Source organism: Emys orbicularis, chromosome 22, assembly GCF_028017835.1.
Source record: "Emys orbicularis isolate rEmyOrb1 chromosome 22, rEmyOrb1.hap1, whole genome shotgun sequence".
NCBI lineage: Eukaryota > Metazoa > Chordata > Testudines > Emydidae > Emys > Emys orbicularis.
In genome coordinates this window covers 2,536,421-2,559,805 of record NC_088704.1, presented here as the reverse complement: position 1 = coordinate 2,559,805, position 23,385 = coordinate 2,536,421, and the positions used below count along the sequence as shown (strand labels likewise).

The 23,385-nt window shown below is 55.6% G+C and overlaps 1 protein-coding gene across 1 annotated transcript in view; it reads left to right on the top strand.

Annotated features, from left to right (window-relative positions):
• Positions 1 to 12,127: 12,127 nt before the first annotated feature.
• LOC135893415 (tyrosine-protein kinase STYK1-like) overlaps positions 12,128 to 23,385 on the top strand; it is a 44,216-nt gene continuing 32,958 nt past the window's right edge. The window contains exon 1 of the mRNA XM_065421223.1: positions 12,128 to 12,179. Coding sequence (XP_065277295.1) covers positions 12,128 to 12,179 — 52 coding nt within the window. The remainder of the gene's footprint in view (positions 12,180 to 23,385) is intronic.

The following is a 23,385-nucleotide window of genomic DNA, read 5'->3' as shown; positions in this document are numbered from 1 at the left end:
GAGCTCCAGCTGTCCTCCCACGCTGACAGAGCACAGCAGAATGCATGGAGGCAGTCAATGTCAGAGTGCAGAAAAGCACAATATGAATGAGAGGAGAGGTGGCGGGCTGAATCGCGGGATGAACAGAGCAAGTGGCGGGCTGAAGAGGATAGGTGGCGTCAGATTGCTGACAGAAGGCAAGAGTCGATGCTCCGGCTGCTGGAGCATCAAACTGATATGCTCCAGCGTATGGTTGAGCTGCAGGAAAGGCAGCAGGAGCAGAGACCGCCGCTACAGCCCCTGTGTAACCAACAGCCCTCCTCCCCAAGTTCCATAGCCTCCTCACCCAGACGCCCAAGAACGCGGTGGGGGGGCCTCCGGCCACCCAGCCACTCCACCCCAGATGATTGCCCAAGCATCAGAAGGCTGGCCTTCAATAAGAGTTAAAGTTTTAAAGTTTTAAACTGCAGTGTGTCCTTGTCCTTCACTCCTCCCCCACCCCTCCCGGGCTACCTTGGCAGTTATCTCCCTAGTTGTGTGATGAATTAATAAAGAATGCATGAATGTGAAGTAACAATGACTTTAATGCCTCTGCAAGCGGTGCTCGAAGGGGGGAGGGGAGGGTGGTTAGCTTACAGGGAAGTAGAGTGAACCGGGGGAGGGGTGTTCATCAAGGAGAAAAACAGAAGTTTCACACCGTAGACTGGCCAGTCACAAAACTGGTTTTCAAAGCTTCTCTGATGCCCACCACACCCTGCTGTACTCTTCTAACCGCCCTGGTCTCTGGCTGCACGTAATCAGGGGCCAGGCGATTTGCCTCAACCTTCCACCCGCCATAAATGTCTCCCCCTTACTCTCACAGATATTGTGGAGCGCACAGCAAGCAACAACAACAACAGGGATATTGGTTTCGCTGAGGTCTAGCCGTGTCAGTAAACTGCGCCAGCGCGCTTTTAAACGTCCAAATGCACATTCTACCACCATTCTGCACTTGTTCAACTATAGGCTGAGCAGGTCCTGACTACTGTCCAGGCTGCCTGTGTACGGCTTCATGAGCCATGGCATTAAGGGGTAGGCTGGGTCCCCAAGGATAACCGTTATTTTCTGGTCCGGGAAGAAAGTCCCTTCCTCCAGGTTTTGAAACAGACCAGAGTTCCTGAAGACACGAGCATCATGTACCTTTCCCGGCCATCCCACGTTGATGTTAGTGAAATGTCCCTTGTGATCCACCAGGGCTTGCAGCAGCATTGAAAAGTACCCCTTGCGGTTTATGTACTCGGTGGCTTGGTGCTTGGGTGACAAGATAGGGATATGGGTTCTATCGCCCCACCGCAGTTTGGGAATCCCATTGCAGCAAAGCCATTCATTATGACCTGCATGTTTCCCAGAGTCACTACCCTTGATATCAGCAGGTCTTTGATTGCGTTGGCTACTTGGATCACAGCAGCCCCCACAGTAGATTTGCCCACTCCAAATTGATTCCCGACTGACCAGTAGCTGTCTGGCTTTGCAAGCTTCCACAGGGCTATCGCCACTCGCTTCTCAACTGTGAGGGCTGCTCTCATCCTGGTATTCTGGCGCTTCGGGGCAGGGGAAAGCAAGTCACAAAGTTCCATGAAAGTGCCGTTATGCATGTGAAAGTTTCGCAGCCACAGGGAATCGTCCCACACCTGCAACACAATGCAGTCTCACCAGTCTGTGCTTGTTTCCCGGGCCCAGAATCGGTGTTCCACGGCATGAACCTGCCCCAGTAACACCATGATTTGCACATTGCTGGGGCCCGTACTTTGTGAGAGGTCTATGTCCATGTCAATTTCTTCATCACTCTCGTCGCCGTGCTGCAATCGCCTCCTCGCCTGGTTTTGCTTTGGCATGTTCTGGCTTTGCATATACTCCAGGACAATGCGCGTGGTGTTCATAGGGCTCATAATTGCCGCGGTGATCTGAGCGGGCTCCATGATCCCAGTGCTATGGCGTCTGGGCTGAAAAAAGGCGCGAAACTATTGTCTGACGGAGGGAGGGAGGGGTGAGTGATGACATGGCTTACAGGGAATTAAAATCAACAGAGGTGGCTGTGCATCAGGGAGAAACACAAACAACTGTCACACAGAATGGCCCCCCCAAAGATAGAACTCAAAACCCTGGGTTTAGCAGGCCGTTGATTTCACGAAGGGAGGGGGAAGCAAATGAATACAGAACAAATCTGGTCCATCTATCTTTTACATCTTAGGCTGGCAGCAGACGGTGCAGCATGACTGATAGCCATCGGCACCTTCTGGGTGCTTGGCAGAAGATGCTGCATTACGATTGCTAGCCATCATCGTCAAGACAGTGCAATAGGCCTGCCGGCAGGACTGAGTCTCCAGGAGACAAAACACGTCTGCCCAGGCGCCTCTGACCGAACTCACTGAGGAGTACGACGAGGTTGGATACCAATCGTAATACATCATCCACTGCCAAAAGGCAAGGAGCTGCTGCTGTATAGCAATGCAGCCCCACGTCTGCCAGCACCCAGATAGCCAATGACGGCTACCAGTCATACTGCACCATCTACTGCCAAAAGGCAATTAGCTGCTGCTGTGTAGCAATGCAGTACCACGTCTGCCGGCACCCAGATGACATATGAGGACGGTGAGCTGAGCTGAGCTGAGCGGGCTCCATGCTTGCCGTGGTATGTCGTCTGCACAGATAACCCAGGAAAAAAGGCACAAAATGATTGTCTGCCGTTGCTCTCACGGGGGGTGTGGGGGGGTGCCTGACAACATGTACCCAGAATCCCCCGCGACACTGTTTTTGCCTCATCAGGCATTGGGATCTCAACCCAGAATTCCAATGGGCGGCGGAGACTGCGGGAACTGTGGGATAGCTACCCACAGTGCAACGCTCCGGAAGTCAATGCTAGCCTCGGTACTGTGGACGCGGTCCGCCGACTTAATGCACTTAGAGCATTTTATGTGGGGACACACACAATCGACTGTATAAAAATGATTTCTATAAAACCAGCTTCTATAAATTCGACCTAATTTCGTAGTGTAGACATACCCTTAGTCACTAGATTTAGTGACTTTTTGGTTTCCCTAGCAAGAAAATAAGTGTCCAAGTGACCAGTGACAAATCTAGCAACTTTCACTGCCAATGACAGTGACATTCAGAGACAGACGTCACCAATATGTAGTGTCACCAAATCATTCACAAGCAGCTCAATAGTGTTAATAAAATCCATTCCATGCTCTTCTTACTAGTTCTGTTGCACCCCAAGTCAGTGTCATTACGTCTCAACTGAGCATGTCCACGGAAGGAATCGCATTCCAGCGCTTCTTGGGCTGAGCTCACTAGAATCTGCAGGCAAGGAAATGGAAGTTTGTGGAGGCTAATTAAATATGTTGCTAAAGCCAGGCGCACTTTGGAGAGAGCAGCACATTTGCCTGGGCTTGTTTTTACCCAGATGCTCTTTCTCACTGCTCCGTAGTAGGTAGCACAGCCTGTGATGCAGGAAAAGACGGCTAATGAAGCGGGCTGGGTGGGGGAGGCAGGTTAGCCAGCGAGGAGAGCCGCACGGATGGAAGATGGGGTGGGATGAGACAGGGCCATGTGCCACAATGGAGCGGGGGCACAGTACCCCCAGGGATGAAACCCTTGCTACAGGATCAACGGCAGCGCTAGCTTGCTTTCAGTTTCCCTTTACTCCTTCCCCTGACTTGGCCTGGGGTCGCTGCCCAGCTCTAAGCAGAAATGAACCCCTGGAAGCAGGGGTGGGAGGGGTCCAGCTGGCGGATTTTTGTTTTTAAATCTACTTTCTTGGCTCCCTGCAGCACCGAGCTCAGGTCAGGTGAATCCCCCCCCCGGCTCTGGGCTCTCCCTTTCACTCACCCATCTGCTCAAATCCAGGCTGGCAAGAAAGGGAGGCTCGGCTGAAATTAACCAACCCCAGCCGGGCTGGGCTGCTGTATACAGAGCACCCTTCCCAAAGAGCAGGGGGTGCCCTCTTGATGAGGGCAGCATCCTGGTGTAGTTGCTTCTGGTGTGCAACAGAACTAGTAAGAAGAGCATGGAATGGATTTTATTAACACTGTTGATCCGCTTGTGAATGATTTTGTGACTATACTCGCCTGTGTGTGTGTGTAATTCTCTGCTGAATTCTCTGGAAATTTTGTTCGGTGACATTTTTGATTCCTTTTGAGTGCTTAAACAGCTGCATCTAGTGACTTTTCAGGGTTTGTCTGGTCACTTCCTGCTATGTGGAGTCGCCGCTTCCCAGGAGCCGGGTAGGGAACCTGCCCCAGCCCCACTAACACCCCCCCCCAGCACCTGTGGCGCCCCCCCCACAGGCCGCACCCCCCCCACAGCACCCACAGCACCCCTTGGGCTGCCCGCCCCCTGCAACCATGGCACCCCCTCGAGCCACTGCCCCCGCACTTTTAGTCAGGGATGTATAGTAAAAGTCATGGACAGGTCCCGGGCCGTGAATTTTTGTTTACTGCCCATGACTTTTACTAAAAATACCCGTGACTAAATCGTAGCCTTACTCATATCACATTTGCAGCAAACTAAAATAATCTGATTCCAAAATAAATAACTGTAAAATTAATTAAAATTAAATAATTAAAATAAAACACAGCCAAACAATACATTAAATGAATGGAAAAGTAAAGTAATCACATTGAATTGAATTAATTTGAAGCTAACAAACCATAGATAAAGGATTCAGATTCCACATTTCTTGTAGTAGCTAACTTGGTTTCACATTTGATTCATGTGCTTTGTTGTATTGCCATGTGGCCCCCTTTGCTGTTTTTATAACTTCTTTGGACGACTCAGACTTGAAACATGGCTCAGGATTTGCCAGTTTCACTTGCATACTAGAGCACAGTGTCCCGCCTAGTCCAAGGGCTGGGCTGAATGGTGCCTTTCGACCAGGACAGGACACTCTTCTCCTGCATATGAGTGGGGTAACGCTAAGACAAGCCTGGCACCCCTTGAGACGACCATGAGGGAACCTGGTGTGGGAAGTTTTCCAACCCACTCTAGTTGAGAGCAGCTTATCGCCCTTTAGCTTAAGCCTGCTCCTACATCGATGTGTAAACTAAACCAAAATAAGCCTCGCTTGAAACCAAATTCAGCGTGTCCACATGGGGGGTTGCACCAGTGCAGTTAAACCCACGTAAAGTCACACCTAAAGTTCAACTGACGCAGCTTCCTCCCCCTCACCCCCGTAGATGGGCCTTTATTGCACCTGACTCACCAGCCAAAGCTGAGCAGGGTCTGGGGGCATGGGGGAAAAGGGGCTGGGCTTTCCTGGCTTCCCAACATGCTCTCATGCATGGGTATGGGTCAGTGTCTCCTATTCGGCACAGCTATAGTAATGGGGCCCCTTGGTCTGGCCCCCTGGGTGGTTTCCCCCTGAGGAACCAGGGGCCAGATGGACACATCACTGGCGAGGAGATAAAGGGTGGAGGCCTGTCAGCGCCATGCCCAGTGATAAACAAGACACAAAAATCACATGCTCCCTTCAGAGGACATCAGCCCTGGGAATGCAGCAAAGCTCTTCAAATCCAGGCCCCTGCTACCACAGGCAACCCAGCAATATCCTCCCATGCACAATGCTACCTTGTTCCCCAGAGCTCACCCTCCTTTACTCTGTCCCCCACCCATCTTCAGATCAATGCCCCCCTCCACCTCATCGTCATTTCTCAGGCCACAAGGTCACCACTATCTGCCGCCAACTGGCCTGTGCCCACCAAACCAGCCTAGAGCCAGAAACAACCCGCTCCCCAGAAACTCTCTCATTAGTGGCCTGAGATCCCACCATGTGCTCCAGACACCCCCTTCCACCCACCATCTTGCCATGAGCTGGGGAGCTCCAGCTGCCTCCTCAACCCTCCCATTGGCTGGAAGCCAGACGGTGCCGATCCCATTCACATCTCATTCCAGAGACAAGCCTAGCCTCCCTGCAGCCTGTGCTCTCCCTGTCCGTGCTGCCCTCCAGAGAGCTCCAGGCAGCCGAACAGGAAGAGCACACACGCCACTTTGCTGCCCCCTCCCATTTGTGAAACTTCAGTTTCAGACACGCTTCTCTTACACGTGGGGCAGGGACCGCTTTCACTTCAGTGTCTGCAGCACCTGGCTAACGGGACCCTGGGCCGTGCCCTGTTCCTCGGCGTTTATGCAGCACAGATCACCAATGACACTGAAAAACGACTACGCTAATGGAGATCTGTATTCGTGAGCGGCATTAACTGGGGACATCAATGCTTCGGTCCTAGTAAAATGGCCCTCGGGGTCCCATAGCAAGACAACGCATCACTCTGCCATGCTGGCTGGAAAACAAAAGTTTCCAGTTTGCAAACAAATGTTGAGGTTCCAAACTTTATTTTTGTTCCCCATCGGAACAAAAGTGAGACCTTCCAAAGCGTTTCTTTAAAACACCTGGGAGAAAGAGCCCCTGCCCAGAACAGCCAATCCCGCAGCAGTTGTGGGAAACTGAGGTTCAGGTCCCAGCTTTGAAGCAGGTAGAGAAGGGACTTGAACCTGGCGCTCTCTCCAGGGCTGCCCAGAGGGGGGAGGCAAGTGGGGCAATTTGCCCCAGGCCCCGGGCCCCGCAGGGACCCCTCCATGTGAGTTTTTCGGGGCCCCTGGAGCGGGGTCCTTCACTCGCTCAGGGTCTTCCGCTGTAATTTGGCAGCGGGGGGTCCTTCCGCTCCAGGACCCGCCACTGAAGTGCCCTGAAGACCCGCGGCGGGGGGTCCTTCCGCCCCGGGACCCGCCGCCGAAGTGCCGGGTCTTCGGCGGCAATTCGGCGGTGGGGGCCCCCCCGCCGCTGAAGACCCCAGGCCCCCTGAATCCTCTGGGCGGCCCTGGCTCGCGCGCTCTCTCTCTCTCTCTCTCATTTTGACCAGAAATCCCATCCCGTACCCAAGGAACCTTCCCAACAGACATGTCAGCAAAACCTTGGGGTTTTCCCCGTTCAACTCAACCAGACCTAATTGGCATGACAAGCTACACAAGTCTGGGCAAGGTATAACAGAGTCAGACCCGTCAAGTACTCACTCCCCAAGGCAGGTAAGATCTGCCAGGGAGAGGGCTGCTGGGGACTTGGGGTTCATCCCCTGGGCCCATTTGTCATTAATGTACATTCCTGAGTCAGAGCACTTAAGGCCAGAAGGGACCATTAACTCATCTAGTCTGACCATCTGCTTAACACAGGCCAGGGAATTAACCCACTTATTCCTGTAACGAGCCCCACCCATCCATGGCAGGGAGGTTGCTGCATAACACAATATTGTCTCTCCTCCCCCTGCCCCCAGAGTGGGGCCCGGTCTGTTGCCATTGCTTTCTGATGAGAAGTCTCACAGTTCTTGACCATTTGATGAAGTCTTGTGCTCCCCACGTGACTTTTCTCCCCAGGCTCTATGGCTCAGCTTAGCTAGCCCTCCCCAAAACCAACACCCGCGGTCTGGTTTTAGTTTTGGCTGGTTTTGGTAGGAGCAGAACATCCAAAAAGAAGACTGGGTGTAAATAGAAGCAGGGGAAAAACTGTACTATACGAGAGGGCGAAGTGGCTGCTTTGCCTGACTTACATGGGGCTTTTGCCTTTACTGTTCATAAAACCCATTTGCTATTAAAAGCAAGGTAGGATAACTTAGCAATCTAACGTGAAAGCTAACAAAGGCTTAGTCTAGGAATTGTTTTTTTAAATACTATGATCATGACATCACTACAAGCACATAGCTCATGGTGAACAAACAGATTCATTTTCTAGGTAAGTAGTGATGACAACCAAAGTGTCAAGGTCAAACTGTGTTTTTACTTTGTCTGTGAGAAGCAAGGACAATTGTACATCTGAAGCTCTGTTCTCTCAGCCAGGTGACATAAATCATGCTGGCAACCCAAAGGCACAGAGTACTGCAGTCTTTCTGAAAAAAAGAAATATGTTGTTGGTCAGGAATTGCTGATGCTTATTCTTCTCATTGCCACATTCGTTTGGCAATATCTAGTTTGACATTTATTCCCACTAAACTCATTTCATTGCAAGCTCCATGAAGATAAATCATTCCATTGTAAACGGATTCAGAGTAATTTCTCCAAACTCACAGGAGATATGCAGTCAATAATATTTTTATCAATAAAACCAACCCCAGTTCATTTCAGATTGCAACCCAGCCTTCTTTAAGATAAATCATTTCTCACAAGTTGTACTTACAGTCCTTGTTGAAACCATTTTCTTTTTGGAAGAAAGCTCAATAAAATACATGCTTTGTTCGTCAGGAAATTGTTATGTTGCCTTGCTGTTTCTCAAGAGGAACCTGAGGCCTCTTTTACTGAAAATTTGTTCAAGGTTAATCATTTCAGTGCACACTTAAGAGGAATTGCTTCATTGGTAGGTGTCCGATATGAAAGATCAGTTTAGTTCAAAACCATCCTATGCATTAACTCTTAGGAAAGGAACTTCAGGCTGGATCAGGGGTGGGCAAACTACGGCCCGGGGGCTGCATCCAGCCCTCAAGACGTTTTAATCCAGCCCTCGAGCTCCCACCATGGAGCAGGGTCAGGGGTTTGCCCCACTCTGCGCGGCTCCCGGAAGCAGCAGCATGCCCCCCCTCCGGCTCCTACATGTAGGGGCAGTCAGGGGGCTTCGCACGCTGCCCCCGCTCCAAGCGCCTGCAGACAGGGCAGCGGTGCAGAGCTGCCTGGCTGTGAGCCTCCATGTAGGAGCCAGAGGGGGGACATGCTGCTGCTTCTGGGAGCTGCTTGAGGTAAGTGCCACCCAGAGCCTGCACCCCTGACCCCCTCCCACGCCCCAACCCCCTGCCTCAGCCCTGATCCCCCTCCCACCCTCCAAACCCCTCAGTCCCAGCCCGGAGCACCCTCCTGCACCCCCAACCCCTCATCCCCAGCCCCACCCCAGAGCCCACACCCCAGCTGGAGCCCTCACCCCAACCCCCTGCCCCAGCCCAGAGCCCCCTCCTGCACTCCTCATTTCTGGCCCCACCCCAGAGCCCACACCCCCAGCCAGAGCCCACACCCCAACCCCCAATTTTGTGAGCATTCATGGCCCGCCATACAATTTCCATACCCAGATGTGGCTCTCGGGCCAAAGAGTTTTCCCACCCTGGGCTAGATTCACAAAAGGACTACGGCGCCTAAGAGTACGTCTACACTGCAATACAAGACCTGCGGCATGGCTGCAGCTGGCCTGGTTCAGCTGACTCAGGCTTCCTATAAAATCGCCATGTAGACGTTCAGGCTCTGGCTGGAACCCAGGTTCTGAGGCCCCGCGAGGGGGGAGGATCTCAGAGCCCAGGCTCCAGTCCCAGCCCGAATGTCTACACTGCAATATTCTAGCCCCGCAGCCCGAGCCAGCTCTGAGACTGAGCGCTGCAGGGATTTTATCGCAGTGTAGACGTTCCCTAAATCCCAGAATCAGGCCCCCTGGGGATTCACACTACCCCTGCCCAGCTTCACTGGAATCCTGTAGGTGCCTAAAAATCACTCAGAGCCTAAATGTTCGCAATAGGAGCTCTCTAGGCACCTGTGTTTCTGCCTCTGGGCACGTGCCCCAGTCCCACAGACAGCTGAGCCCCAGAGCGATGCATGGACATTCCTCCCCCTACCTCGCCTGCAGGGTAAGCGCGCTCAGACGGCACCTACTGGATTGGACTCCTTTGGTGAGCTCACCCAATGGCTGGGGAGGGCCTCCTACACGACGTTTATCCCAACGGTTAGGGTATTCCTCAGGGACGTGGCAGACCCCAGCTCCAATCCCTGCCACCTGGGGGGGAGAAGCAATCTGAACAGGGATCTGCCACCTCAGGCATCGAGCTAAGAGATATTCGGCTGAGGGGCTCCCCCAGTCCTTCCTGCTGAAGCCGTTCCCCTGTGGATAAATAATGACAGAACGAGCGAGCGAGAGCACGCGCACGCAAGCAGGAGAATGGCTCTGCAGCCAGGTGGCTGAAGCACTCCGCTGGGAGGCCCTGGATCCAGTCCTCTGCTCCAGTCCCTCTTCCATTATTTATCTACAGGGGACCAGCTTACCAGGAGGGACTGAGGGAGTGCCCCAGCAGAGTACGTGCAGCCCAGTGGTTAGAGCACCCTCCTGACAGCTGGCAGCTCCCCGTTCAAATCTTCTCCCCTCCTCGGCTGGAGGGGGAACTTGAACAGGGGCTTCCCGTGCCCCAGGCGTGTGCCCTAACCACGGGGCTAAGAGCTATAGGCAGAGGGAGCTCCCCTTCCCCCTGCCTAACGCCGAGAGAGGGTTCAGCTGAGGCAGTCGGTGCCTTCCTGCAGCCTGGACTTTAAGGTGCGTAGCTCCAGGAAGGGAACAGGACTTAGCAGTTAGCACAGACCCCTCAGCTTGGCACCTCCTGCTTAGGTCAGGCCCTGCCTACCGTGCTGTTGTGAGTCCCACTCAGAGGCATCAGTCTCTCCCCATTCACGGCACAGGGCGCCTGGGCACTTAACTCCGGCTTTGTAAGTCCCAGCAATTTTCTAGGCACCGGAAAGGCTGAGTGCTGCCATGCCTACGGATGGGTGTGAAGCCGGCCCTTCGGGCACTAGCTGTGAAGAGTTTGGGAGTTCTGGCTTCCCAGCTCAAACACTCTGGCCACATTTCCCCTGGGGAAATAGAACCAGTGGGGGGGTTGGTCAGCTCGCTGGGGGAGGGGCCATCTTGTTGTTCTGTGTTTGCACAGCACAAGTGCAATGGGTCCATGGCTGGGTGCCTGTGCACAACCACACACCAAAGAAATAATAACCCCTTTGGAGCCAAGAGCTATGGATGAAATTCAGGTCCTTCCTCCCCCCCCCAAGAAATCCAGGTAACTGAGGATGTAGACCAGTTCTGAAAGCGACATACCTGAGAAGACTTTAGCAGCAGATCTCACCTCCTGGAGCCCAGCAGAAAATCCCAGGTGCACGAGGGAGACAGGTGTAGCTTGATGGGGAGTCCATGCAGTGAGACAGTGAGTTTGTCTGCTGAGTTATTGTTACATCACACAGCCAGAGAACTCAAGGAAACAGGCAAAATGCCCCAGAAAGCTGGTGTCTGGCCATGTGGGAATTTATTTACACAAGTTGTTTTTTTTTCCAGGTTTACACCTAAAAAATAGAGTTACTGAGCCAAATTCATAGCTGGTGTAATTCTGTTAAGTCAGTCAAATTGTTCCAGGGATAAATCTGGCACCATAATTATAAGGCAGGGAGAACAGAGATTCTTAGAGATGAGAGCAGACAAGTCAAGAACCATGTGGTCTGTGTATTGCATGTATCACCCGTAGTAACTACAGCTCCCATCGGGGCCCTACTGGGCCAGGCCTGTTCTACGCTGGATCAGTAAATTCTGGAGACACAGAATCTGGGGCAGAGGGACGAAGACAAGTGGGTTTGGGCAAGAGCTGCCCATCCCTGGAGAGCTGCATTCAATCCCTGCTCTACGTGAAGCTCAATGGGTCTGATGGTCACTGGCTAGTCCAGGTCACAACCCCCCTTGAGTTTGGTTCCTGGTGGCTATTAGCACATTACCTGCCCTGCCTTTCCTCTGTGTGTCATGAGCTACGGCAAGAGAGTGGAGAGGCTGCCTGAGCCCCAGGCGATCTCTGCAGGCAGGTGCAGAGATTACTTGGCAGGCCCCCAAGGCTGCCAGTGCATTGGGAGCTCTCCAGGGTTTCCTCCCTCTTTACAATTATTTCCTGCCTGCAGAGAAAGAGGAAAGAAACAACAAGAGGCTACAAAGTACTAAACTCGATGCTGCTCTCCTGGAAGCCAATGGAAGTTTCCCAGAGTTCAGTGGGGGCTGGATCAGGCCCTGCCCTAGACTAGAGACAACAAATAAAAGAGTTAAATAGCACATGGAGTCCTTGAACTTGAGCCTGATACCCAAGCGCCACATCTGCAATCATAAAACCGCCTGCTCTTAAACCTTTGCCCAGCGCTTCACGCCGTAACCTGCCCACCAAGGCATCTGCATGTGGGAGAGGGCTCCCAGGTTACCTGTGCAGCTGGAGAAGAGAAGGAGGTGGCCAGGCCTCGTAGCATTACAGGGCACCCAGGTCCCCTCGCTGAGACACACGCCTTTCCTGCTCGGAGCCCTGGAGCTGGGGCAGGCTGAGCCACACTTGCTGGAGATCTACACTTGGAAGAAGACACTCCAATGGGAAGCCAGCACCCTCACTGCAACTTCTCCAGTGGAGAGTATCGCTGCAGTAAGTCCTGTTCACTTCCTCTTGTCTAGGCATCTTTGGGGTGTTCTCCGTGCATAGTCCTAGTCTGTCTAGGCCTATCACCGAACAATGGCAGTCACTCCAGAGCGAAGACAGAAGCTAGCTTCCCATTAGAACCATGTACCAAACTCCACTCCTAACTTCCCCCAAAAGAAACCAGATCCCCTGATGGCACATGCCACCTCTCTGCCCAGGAGAGAGTTTGTCTGGGAAGTTTTGGGGAAAAATATCAAAGTTTTGGTGTTTAAATCTTTACACCAAGTCACAACAGGGAAACGTGACCTAATTTTTGTTTTTGTTTTAGCTCATCACATCTTCAAAATGACTTGGCTCACAAACACCCTATTAGTAGTAATTATGTGTTGCAATAACTTTGAGTGATTCTAAATAGAAACTGATCCTCTGCTGCCTCAAGGCTGTGCTCCTTCCTACCAGTGCTGTACAGAGGAAAGGCAAAGAGCCAGGAACAGAGAATCTGGAGGGACCAATGGGGTGGGGGAGGGGAGAATACTGGGGAGCAAATGAAGGGGTGGTTTCAGAATGATCTCTAAAGGGGGGATTGGCAGGGCATGGGGGTCAGTGAAGGGGCAAGAACAGAGCTGGCAGGAAAAAAAACAAGAACATTTTCAAAAGTTGGGAGAGTTTTAATACCAAGGGTTTTATTGTTTTAAATAAATAAATTATAAATAAATAAATTAATGGAGATATCCTATCTCCTAGAACTGGAAGGGACCTTGAAAGGTCATCGAGTCCAGCCCCCTGCCTTCACTAGCAGGACCAAGTACTGATTTTGCCCCAGATCCCTAAGTGGCCCCCTCAAGGATTGAACTCACAACCCTGGGTTTAGGAGGCCAATGCTCAAACCACTGAGCTATCCCTCCCCCTGAAAAAGAGGAAGGGAAGGAAAATAACCAAAAGGCCTGATAATTTTTCAGTTTTTAATAGAAACATTTCAAAATCAAAACACAAAAAAGTCACAAAATTTTCATTATTGAGAACAGGCCAATTTGTGATGAAAAAAAAAAATACTGTTCCAAATGTGTTGGTACAAGACCCAGTGGTGGGACAGAAAGGAGATGGGGCATGGAAAGACAGGGGCTTTTATCCAGGTTTGAAAACCAGAAGTCTTTGAAACCATTGAGGGCTTAAAGAGCTTCCCTCCCTTCCATTTGCCACAGCCCACCCATAGAGTGGGTCACTAACGTTTGCAGGTGGAGAGTCCTTCTTTGGAGGGCTCGTGATATCTGACAGCGCAGAGCTGGCTGGCTTTATCATCAGCTGGACAATGTCCGTTACACAAACAAGGAAATTCCTAAACCAAGAACTTGGTTACGAGAGGAGTTAATGCTGAAGGCATGTTTTATCCACAGCTCACGCCCCACTTACGACAATGTTACACATTTAAAAACAAATGTTAAGTGTGGCAATGAACAGTCACTCCCTGCCCCCACCCCACCGCACCTCCAGGCAGTCCAGCTCTCACTGTGACCACACCCCATTTATATACTTCACTCTCAACCTGAACTTTGCCCCCTTGCATTTGCAGAGTTAATATGCCAAGGTCAAAATAATGAGTTACTAGATTATAAAACCCCATTCCCTACTCAAAGGCTACGTCTGCAATACACTCTAACGCTAGCATAAACTGCAGCGCGATGCCCCACACGCTGGCTTTAGTTGGTACACAATGGAGCTGAAATAGTTCAAAATACAAAGGTGCAAGCTCTGGGGCATCACACACTCAACACACGTCATAACAAGCAAAGCAGCCACGCATTGCATTCCTATAGGCACCCTGCTGTCCCACCCACCCACACACTGAGAACACAGAGGATGAACTCCGGCCCTACAGAAATCCCTGACAAAGGCCCCATTGACTTCTCCCACAGAACCCAGGATTGCCAAGCACAGGCATGGAACCAGGAGAGTTTTTAAAATACCGACACATCCAGGGTTGGGTTTGGTCTGCACTTCTGAGCCTTTTGGTTGCGCTCAGGTCACATTCTCAAGCTTTCCTCTGCAACCATGAGGCCTGAATAAGCTGAGATTCTCCTGCAATCTCCTGCTTTCAGCAGCTGCGCTGGTAAGAAACACACCCCAACCGCCAGATGTTTGATAGAAGCGTTTGAGGGGCAGCATGGACACCCCGTCATCACCTAGGAGACCGCACCGTGGGGGTCTATGGAACTGCACTACGCATGCAGGGCCTGATGTTCACGAGCTCCACACACACACACACACACACACACACCTGAGGCCTGGCTTTTAGGAGCACTTGAACCCAGATCTTCAAAGGCATTTAGACACCTGACTCCCATTGAGGCTCTGGGCCTCAGCTCCCAGCAGCTGCCCCTGTGAGGACACTGATGGCCAGATTTGTCAAGGGCTCCCCACCCTGAACATTGGGTGCTAAGCTCTTGGGGAAATATCCTGCCTTAATAAACAACACATAAAAAACCCTCAAAAGTCCCCTGCCAGAAGCAGCTCCCATAACAGAATGCGACAAGAGGGCAGCTTGAAGGTTAGATGGATGGCAAAAGTCAGGGATGTTTGGATGCAGGGGGTTAGACTTGGGCCATCTGGATTTTCCTCCAGTGAGGAAAAGCCACTGAAGTGACCCCTCAATCTGACACGTCATCTTGGAGGTGGGTTTCCCCTCTTGAGTCGGATTATTTTTTCCCTGGTTGTTTTCTCCTTTTGCCCCCCAGAAATCTTTCAAATCAAATGATCAATCTCCCTCCCATCTTCATGTCCCATCTCAGAAGAGCAAGCAATAGAGGAGAGTGGCACTGGCTTGAACAAACAGTCTCTCCTTAAAAAACAACAAGGAGTCCGGTGGCACCTTAAAGACTAACAGATTTATTTGGGCATAAGCTTTCGTGGGTAAAAAACCCACTTCTTCAGATGCATAGAGTGAAAGTTACAGATGCAGGCATTATATACTGACATGTGAAGAGAAGGGAGTTACCTCACAAGTGGAGAACCAGTGTTGACAGGGCCAATTCGATCAGAGTGGATGTAGTCCACTCCCAATAATAGATGAGGAGGTGTCAATTCTAAGAGAGGCAAAGCTGCTTCTGTAATGAGCCAGCCACTCCCAGTCCCTATTCAAGCCCAGATTAATGGTGTTAAATTTGCAAATGAATTTTAGTTCTGCTGTTTCTCTTTGAAGTCTGTTTTTGAAGTTTTTTTGTTCAAGTATGGCTACTTTTACATCTGTTATAGAATGTCTAGGAAGATTGAAGTGTTCTCCTACTGGCTTTTGTATGTTACCATTCCTGATGTCTGATTTGTGTATTCTTTTACGTAGAGACTGTCCGGTTTGGTCAATGTACATGGCAGAGGGGCATTGCTGGCACATATCACATTAGTAGATGTGCAGGTGAATGAGTCCCTGATGGTGTGGCTGATGTGGTTGGGTCCTCTGATGTGTCGCTAGAGTAGATATGGGGACAGAGTAGGCAACAGGGTTTGCTACAGGGATTGGTTCCTGCGTTAATGTTTCTGTGGTGTGGTGTGTAGTTGCTGGTGAGTATTTGCTTCAGGTTGGGGGGGGGATGTCTGTAAGCAAGGACTGGCCTGTCTCCCAAGGTCTGAGAGAGTGAGGGATCGTTTTCCAGGATAGGTTATAAAAATCACATCTCTAAAAAATCCTTGCATAGATTTTTAGATGCGCAATCTGAGTATTCATCTTTAGCCTTAAATGCTTGGATCTCCAGACATATAGTTTTTTAAATAAATCCTTCAAAAGACCACCCTTATCTAAAATACACATGTGAGCCCGGGCTGCCATCAGGCACAGGGCACCAGTTTAATAATACTGCATAGGGCTCCATAAATCCTCAGGACGGCCCTGAAGGCAAATATAGTGCCCATCTTTTAAAAAGGGAAGAAGGAGAACCCAGGGAACTACAGACTACAGCCTCACCTCTGTCCCCAGAAAAATCATGGAGCAGTGTAAGAGGTCCGGACTCACCCCTGCAGCACCTCCTGCTGGTCATCCAGGGAATTAGCTCACCAGCCTCTGGAGCGCCCTCTCCAAGCCAGTGATCCACCTTGTCCTCTTCTCTGGCCCCCATGTCCCTCCCAGGACTCCGGTGCCCCTTGCCCTGGGTGCTGCCCCCTGGCAATACCCACACACATGCTAGGTCTCCCCTCCCAGGGGAACCCCCACCCACTAACCCCACCTCACCTCAGGATAAGGCCACTGCCAGTCACCAACTAGCCCCCACTCTCTGGGGCAGACTGCAGTATAGGCCACTCATCATCGGCAAGGTTGGGTTTGGACCTGCTGCCTTGGCCTAGCCCTGGGCTGCCCTCTGCAACCCCCAGTACCTCTTAGCCTTCTCCTAGGCCGCAACCTGGGGCTATCCAGGCTGGAGCTCCCCAGCCCTGCTCCACCCAGGTACTCTGTCTTAGCTCCCTGCAGCCAGGCCCATCTCTCTCTCTAGAGGCAGAGAGAGACTCTATGGGCTCTTGGCTCCCAGCCTTCTTATACAGCCAGCTGGGCTCTGATTGGGGCGTGGCCCAGCTGCAGCTACTTCCCCAATCAGCCCAGTAGCTGCTTCCCTGCCCCAGCCTTCTCCCAGGGCTTTTCCAACCCCTCAGGGCAGGAGCGGGTATTCACCCCGCTACAGAGCATGCTCAGTGTCCTCTGTGGCTGCCCTGTTGGCTAGAGCTCTCCCTTCTCTTCCTCTCCCCCTACCCTGCTGGCTGGAGCTCCTTCTCCCTTACTCCCTGGGCTGCTGCTGCTGGCTAGAGCTCCTTCCCTGGACTACTGCTGCTACCACTGCTGCTGAGCAAGGGGTGGGGGGGCTTTTGCCAGCCAGCCCCCCCCCTCCCCACCATCTCTGGAGGGAGAATCCAGGACCCCACCTTCACCATCACCACTACCACCTGTGGGGGGTCCTTTCTGCCTGGCTGCCAGGGTTGCTGGAGCTGCTGCTGCTGTTGTGTGTGTCCTGGGGAGCTGCTGGAGCCTGGAGGTGGAGGAAGAGGACTATATAGACCATTGGCTGCTGGGGGAGCGCACAGGACTCTGGAGACCACTGTGGAGGGGGCCATTCAGGACTGAGTAATTTTTGAACTGTGCTCTAGTGGTGGGGGTCTAGACTGTGTTTGTGGGGACGCAGGGGGTGTGGTGTGGAGCCTGCCCCCTGGTCCAGCTGTGTCCCCCCCCAAGCCCCCACCACCACCGTTGCCCCCTCCACCACCCCAACAGCCCATTTACCATCTGCCTCCCCTCCTGCCTCTGGGACTCTGCTGCTCTCCTGGCCTGCCACGCCCTATTGACATCATTTGGGCCTGCAGCGGCAGGCAGCCGCACATTGACTTTCCACAAGCGCTCGTGGGCGCACCTACCCCCCCTGGACTGACCCCTTCCCCTCCGCAATAGGCCTCCCAGCTTTGCCCCTTGCTGCCTGCCCCATTTGCCCTCTGTAGCCTTTTGCCCCTCCCCAGCTTCAGTTTGTTTGCCTGCCCCGCCCTTTTCCCTCTGCAGTTTGGTTCGGTTGACCCACCCCAGCCCTGCGGTTAGCCCCTTGGTTCCTCTGCCCCATTCCCAGCCTAGTTGCTCCCTTTCCTTTGCGCCCCCCCTTGCCCTGATTGACATCCCCCTCGTGTGCCCATGCCCCCTCCCTTGCGCTTGTGCCCCCCATCACATTTTGGTTAATCACTGCACCCCCTGCTGTTAGTGTGACCTTCCCTCCCCTAGTGCAACTAGAGGAGCCGGTGTCGGTGACTGTCCCCCTCCCCAAGCCCTTGATACCCCCCCATCTCCCCCCGTTTCGGCGCCCTCCTCCCCTGCCTGCAGCCTAGCGGGGAGGAGTGGTTGACCTGCTTTCCCTTCAGCCGCCCCCCTTTTTTCTCCGGTGTGTTTTCCCCTCCCTCCCTGCTCATTATGGAGGGGAAGACGGCGGGTGAGCCCCCCCCAAGTAGACTCCGCCGTCCCTCCCCCGCCTGTCCCCTTGGCCTCTTCCTCAACCGCCGCTGCCAAACCACCTGCCACCGCCCCCGCTGCGGTGTCGGCAGCGGCGGGCGACGGGGTGACCTCCGCTGCTGCCACGTCCCTTGCTCCCTCCAATTCTGGGGGAGCTGCCCCAGCCGGCAGGAAAGGCCAGGGCAAAAAGAAGGGGAAGAGCCCCGCTAGGAAGACTGGGCCCTCCATGGCAGGGGCTACCGCCACTGGCCGCGGCGTCCCTTCCCGCTGCTCCCTCCACCAGCTCTGCGGGTGCCCCTCCCCCCAGGGCATATGCCCAGGTGGCGGCGGCCCCCCCGCCTGCCGGTACGCCATCTCGTCCATCCACCGCCTCGGTTTCCATCTGTAGCGGCCTGGGCCCCTTTCCCACCTTGACTAGGAAGCACGGCGTCCGTTGCCTCCTGGTGCCCGCCTCGCCCCACGTGGAGACCTACGTGCGGGCGTTGGCGAGGGTGGTGGGGTCCACGGCCATCGTGGCGGCCTCCAAAATGTATGGCAAGGTTGTTTTCTTCCTTGCCTCGGTGGCCGCCGCCCAGGAGGCGGTGGAGAAGGGCCTGGTGGTGGGGGGCGTGTTCGTCCCCCTGGAGCCGCTGGAGGACCTGGGTGTCCGTATGGTCCTCACCTCCGTTCCTCCTTTCCTCCCCAGTGTCGCCCTGCTGCCCGCCCTTTCTAACCTGGGGAAACCAATTTCCATTGTCCGCCCTCTCTCGCTGGGCTGCAAAGACCCCGCCCTCCGTCACGTCCTCTCGTTCCGCCGGCACGTGCAGCTCCAACTGCCGCCGGCGGCGCGTGGCGGAGAGGCGCTCGAGGGGTCTTTCCTGGTCCACTATCAGGGGGCCCATCACCGGGTGCACTACTCCACGGGGGAGGCCCGGTGCTACCTCTGCCGGGCGATGGGGCACGTCCGGAGGGATTGCCCCTTGGCCCGGCACGGAGGAGCATCCGGGACCCCCGAGCCCCGGCAGGGCGCCAGCCCCACCATTGCTGGTGCCCCTGGTTGCCCGGTACCCGGAGCCGCCCCTCCTCCTTCTCGGACCACCACTGCTCCCACTCGGGCCTTAGGGGTACCTCCCCCACCATGCCCAGACGAGCGGGAGAGCCCCGCCTCTGCTACGTGCACTGTGGCGGGGCCTGTAGAGGAGGGTGCGGTGGGGGTTTTGCCGGGCGCAGGAGAGGGCCCTCCCCAGGGAGAATCCGCCCCCCCAATGTTACCTCCTCAGGTCCTCGAGCCGTCATCTTTGCCCCCCGACCCAACCCCTGTCACCAAGCCCGCAGATAATGCCATGGAGGGCTGGACCCTAGTACAGGGAAAGCGGGGCAAGCGGAAGGCTCGAGCTCCGCTCCTGCCATCTGGTGCGGAGGCCCCCCGGAAAACCAGGAAGGGGGGCACCGCTGCCGAGCCTTCCGCCTTGCCCGCGGGTACATTACATCAACCGTTGCCGGCTGGGGAAGGTGTGGCAGCACCGGAGGATCCCACCATCCGTCCTCTGCAGTCCCTCCTTGCGGAGGCCCCCGTTGAAGCCCCTCCTACCCCCTTGCCACCTGTACCCCCTGCGATGCCCGAGGAAAGTGTCGCCTCGGGTGCTAGCGGGGAAGACCCCGGGGTGGTGGGAGGTGAGCTGCCCTCTATCTATGAAGAGATCGAGGCCCTGGGTCTGACCCCGGTCACCCAGGGGGAGGACAACCCTCTGCCAGCGGGCCTCGATCTGGCCGACCTCACCCCGGCCTCCCCTTCTCCGTTTTCTGTTCCCCTAATTGCTGCTCCTGCTCCTGCCTCAGCGGAACCCCTGGGCTCTTTGACCTGCCCGGCTGCGAGTGACACCCCGCTGGCGGCCGCCGAGCCTTTTCAGGCGACGGCCGGTGCGTCGCGGCCGGGACACAAGTTACCAGGGGTATCCCTCGTTGGCGTGGGGCAACCGAGTTCCTTCCCGGGTGGGGGCCCCGTTGCAGATTGTTCACCTCCTGCTGCCGTGGCTGTTCCACCTGCCGTAGAGCCTGAGCCCGGCATCCCTGGGGACCCCCTCCCTAACCCTCAGACCCCTGGGCCCGACCGGGAGGAGCCACCTTCCAGCTGTCCAGCTCCTGGGGCCCAGGATCCCACCTCTGTCCCTCTCCCCGACCCTACTCCTGTCCCTGGCCCTGCCCTTACTCCTGACCTGATTCCTATCCCTTCCACCTCCTGCGATGCCATTGCCGCCCCAGGGGCCGTCTCCTTCCCTTTCCCGGAGAATGACCCCCAGGGAGCGGCCTTTGTGTTCCCCAGTCCCGACCCACTAGGGGCTGCTATCCTCCCTCCGCCGCTGCCCCCCATTGAGCCGGGGACTGAGGCGGGCCATGTGGCGCCGGTCCATCGGGCGCCACGTCGAGGGTCCGCCCCTTGCCTGCCCATCTCGGTGGGCCACGGGGCCGTGCCAGGGGCCCCAACGGGGGATGACCAGAAGCCAACGGGGGATGACCAGAAGCCCCCCCATACGCTGAGAGAAGAGCTGCGGGAGTTTTTAGAAGACGTCCGTGGCTCCCGCAATAAGGTGCCGCTCGCTCTCCAGCGATGGGGGGATTTCCACCAGATCCTCCGGGCCGCGAGGGCCCTCATGGGGGAGGGTAAAAGGACCGGGAAGCAGGGTGCCGTGGCTTACCAGCGGGTCCGCAGCTTCCGTGACTCCTTGCTCACCTTCGGGGTGGGTCACGGTTTGCTGCGCGGCCCAATGGGGGCCGTGAGCGTCCCTGCCGACGAGGATCCCCCCCAGCCCTCCTCATGCCACCTATCACTTTTGCAACATTGAACACCCGGGGCTGTAGGGTGGGTCTCCGCAGGTGCCAGGTGCTCTCCTTCCTTCGGGAGGGGGGGTACTCTGTGGTTTTCCTGCAGGAGACCCACACGGATCCGGCTGCCGAAGGCAGCTGGTGGCTGGAGTGGGGGGACAGGGTCTATTTTAGCCATCTCACAGTTCGTACGGCTGGAGTGGCTACCCTGTTCTCCCCCGACCTACGGCCCGAGGTGCTGGGGGTTGCCGAGGTTGTGCCGGGCCGCCTGCTGCACCTCCGGGTCCGCATGGAGGGGCTTGTGATCAACCTTGTCAACGTCTATGCCCCGACATCGGGCCCGGAGCGGTTGCCTTTTTATCAGCAGGCGTCCGCCTTCCTCGGCTCCTTGGATCCTCGTGAGTGCCTGGTCCTGGGCGGGGACTTCAATGCTACCCTCGAGGAGGGGGACCGAGCAGTGCCCGGCCGCCGCGGATGTCCTCCGGGAGATTGTGGAACATCACTCCCTGGTGGACGTCTGGCGCGACCACCACCCGGACGATGTCTCCACGTTCACCTATGTCCGGGTGGAAGCCCATCGGTCGTGCCACTCCCGGTTGGACCGCATTTACTTGTCACGCTTCCATCTTTCACGGGCCCACTCCTCCGACGTCAGGCCGGCCCCTTTTTCGGATCACCATCTAGTCACCGTGACGGCCTCTCTCTGTGCGGAGAGGCCGGGGCCGGCCTATTGGCATTTTAACAATAGTTTGCTGGAGGATGTGGGCTTCGTGGCGTCCTTCCGGGAGTTCTGGCTGGTCTGGCGAGGGCAGCGGCGTGCCTTTCCCTCGGCACGGCGATGGTGGGACCTAGGAAAGGTGCGCGCCCGGCTCTTCTGCCGCGACTACACCCGGGGCGCCAGCCGACGGAGGGATGCGGCGATAGAGCAGTTGGAACGGGAGGTCTTAGAGCTAGAGAGGCGTCTGGCCGCCAGCCCTGAGGATCCATCCCTTTGCGGAGCGTGCCGGGAGAAGCGGGAGGAGCTCCGGGCCCTCGACGATCATCGGGCCCGGGGTGCTTTTGTTCGATCCCGCATCCGCCTCCTTCGGGAGATGGATCGCGGCTCCCGCTTCTTCTACGCCCTGGAGAAAAGGAGGGGGGCCAAGAGGCACGTCACCTGCCTCCTGGCGGAGGACGGCACCCCCCTCACGGATCCGGCGGAGATGTGCGAGAGGGCCAGGACCTTCTACGCACACCTTTTCTCCCCGGATCCGACCGACCCTACCGCTTGCAGAGTGCTCTGGGACGGACTCCCGACGGTCAGCGCGGGCGACCGGGACCGGCTAGAGTTGTGTCTCTCTCTGGCCGAGTTCTCGGAAGCCCTCCGCCGCATGCCCACCAATAAATCTCCGGGCATGGACGGGCTGTCCGTGGAGTTCTACCGCGTGTTCTGGGACGTCCTCGGCCCGGACCTAGTCGCCGTCTGGGCCGAGGCCTTGCTGAGCGGGGTCCTCCCTCTTTCGTGCAGGCGAGCCGTGCTCGCCTTATTGCCGAAGAAGGGGGACCTCCGCGACTTACGAAATTGGCGTCCCGTCTCGCTCCTCAGCACAGACTACAAAATCGTAGCCAAGGCCATCTCGCTGCGGCTGGGGTCCGTGCTGGAGGACGTGATCCACCCAGACCAGACCTACACCGTCCCGGGCCGTAGCATCTTTGATAACCTCTACCTGGTCCGGGATCTTCTGGAACTTGGGTGTAGGGATGGTCTGTCGTTCGCCCTCCTGTCCCTGAATCAGGAGAAGGCGTTCGACAGGGTGGACCACGGGTATCTCCTGGGCACTCTGCAAGCGTTAGGCTTCGGACCCCAGTTTGTGGGTTTTCTCCAGGTGCTGTACGCTTCCGCAGAGTGTCTGGTCAGGCTCAACTGGACCCTGACTGAGCCGGTCAGCTTCGGGCGGGGAGTGCGGCAGGGGTGCCCCCTCTCGGGCCAGCTTTATGCTCTGGCGATCGAGCCCTTCCTCTGTCTCCTCCGCAGGAGGTTGACGGGGTTGGTGCTTCGGGAGCCGGAGCTGCGGCTGGTCCTGTCGGCGTACGCCGACGATGTGCTCCTCGTGGTCCAGGACCCGGGCGACTTGGTGCGGGTGGAGGCTTGCCAGACCGTGTACTCGGCAGCCGCCTCCCCCCGGGTCAACTGGGTCAAGAGCTCTAGCCTAGTGGTAGGGGCCGGGTGGCAGGCGAGCTCCCTCCCACCCGCGCTTCAGGCCATCCGGTGGAGCGCGGGTCCGCTGCTCTATCTCGGCGTTTACCTTTCTGCCACGCATCCATCTCCGCCGGAGAACTGGCAAGGTTTACAGGGCAGGGTGACGGAACGGCTCTGGAAATGGACAGGACTACTCCGGTGCCTCTCCCTTCGCGGGAGGGCACTGGTACTCAATCAACTAGTCCTGTCCATGCTCTGGTACCGTCTCA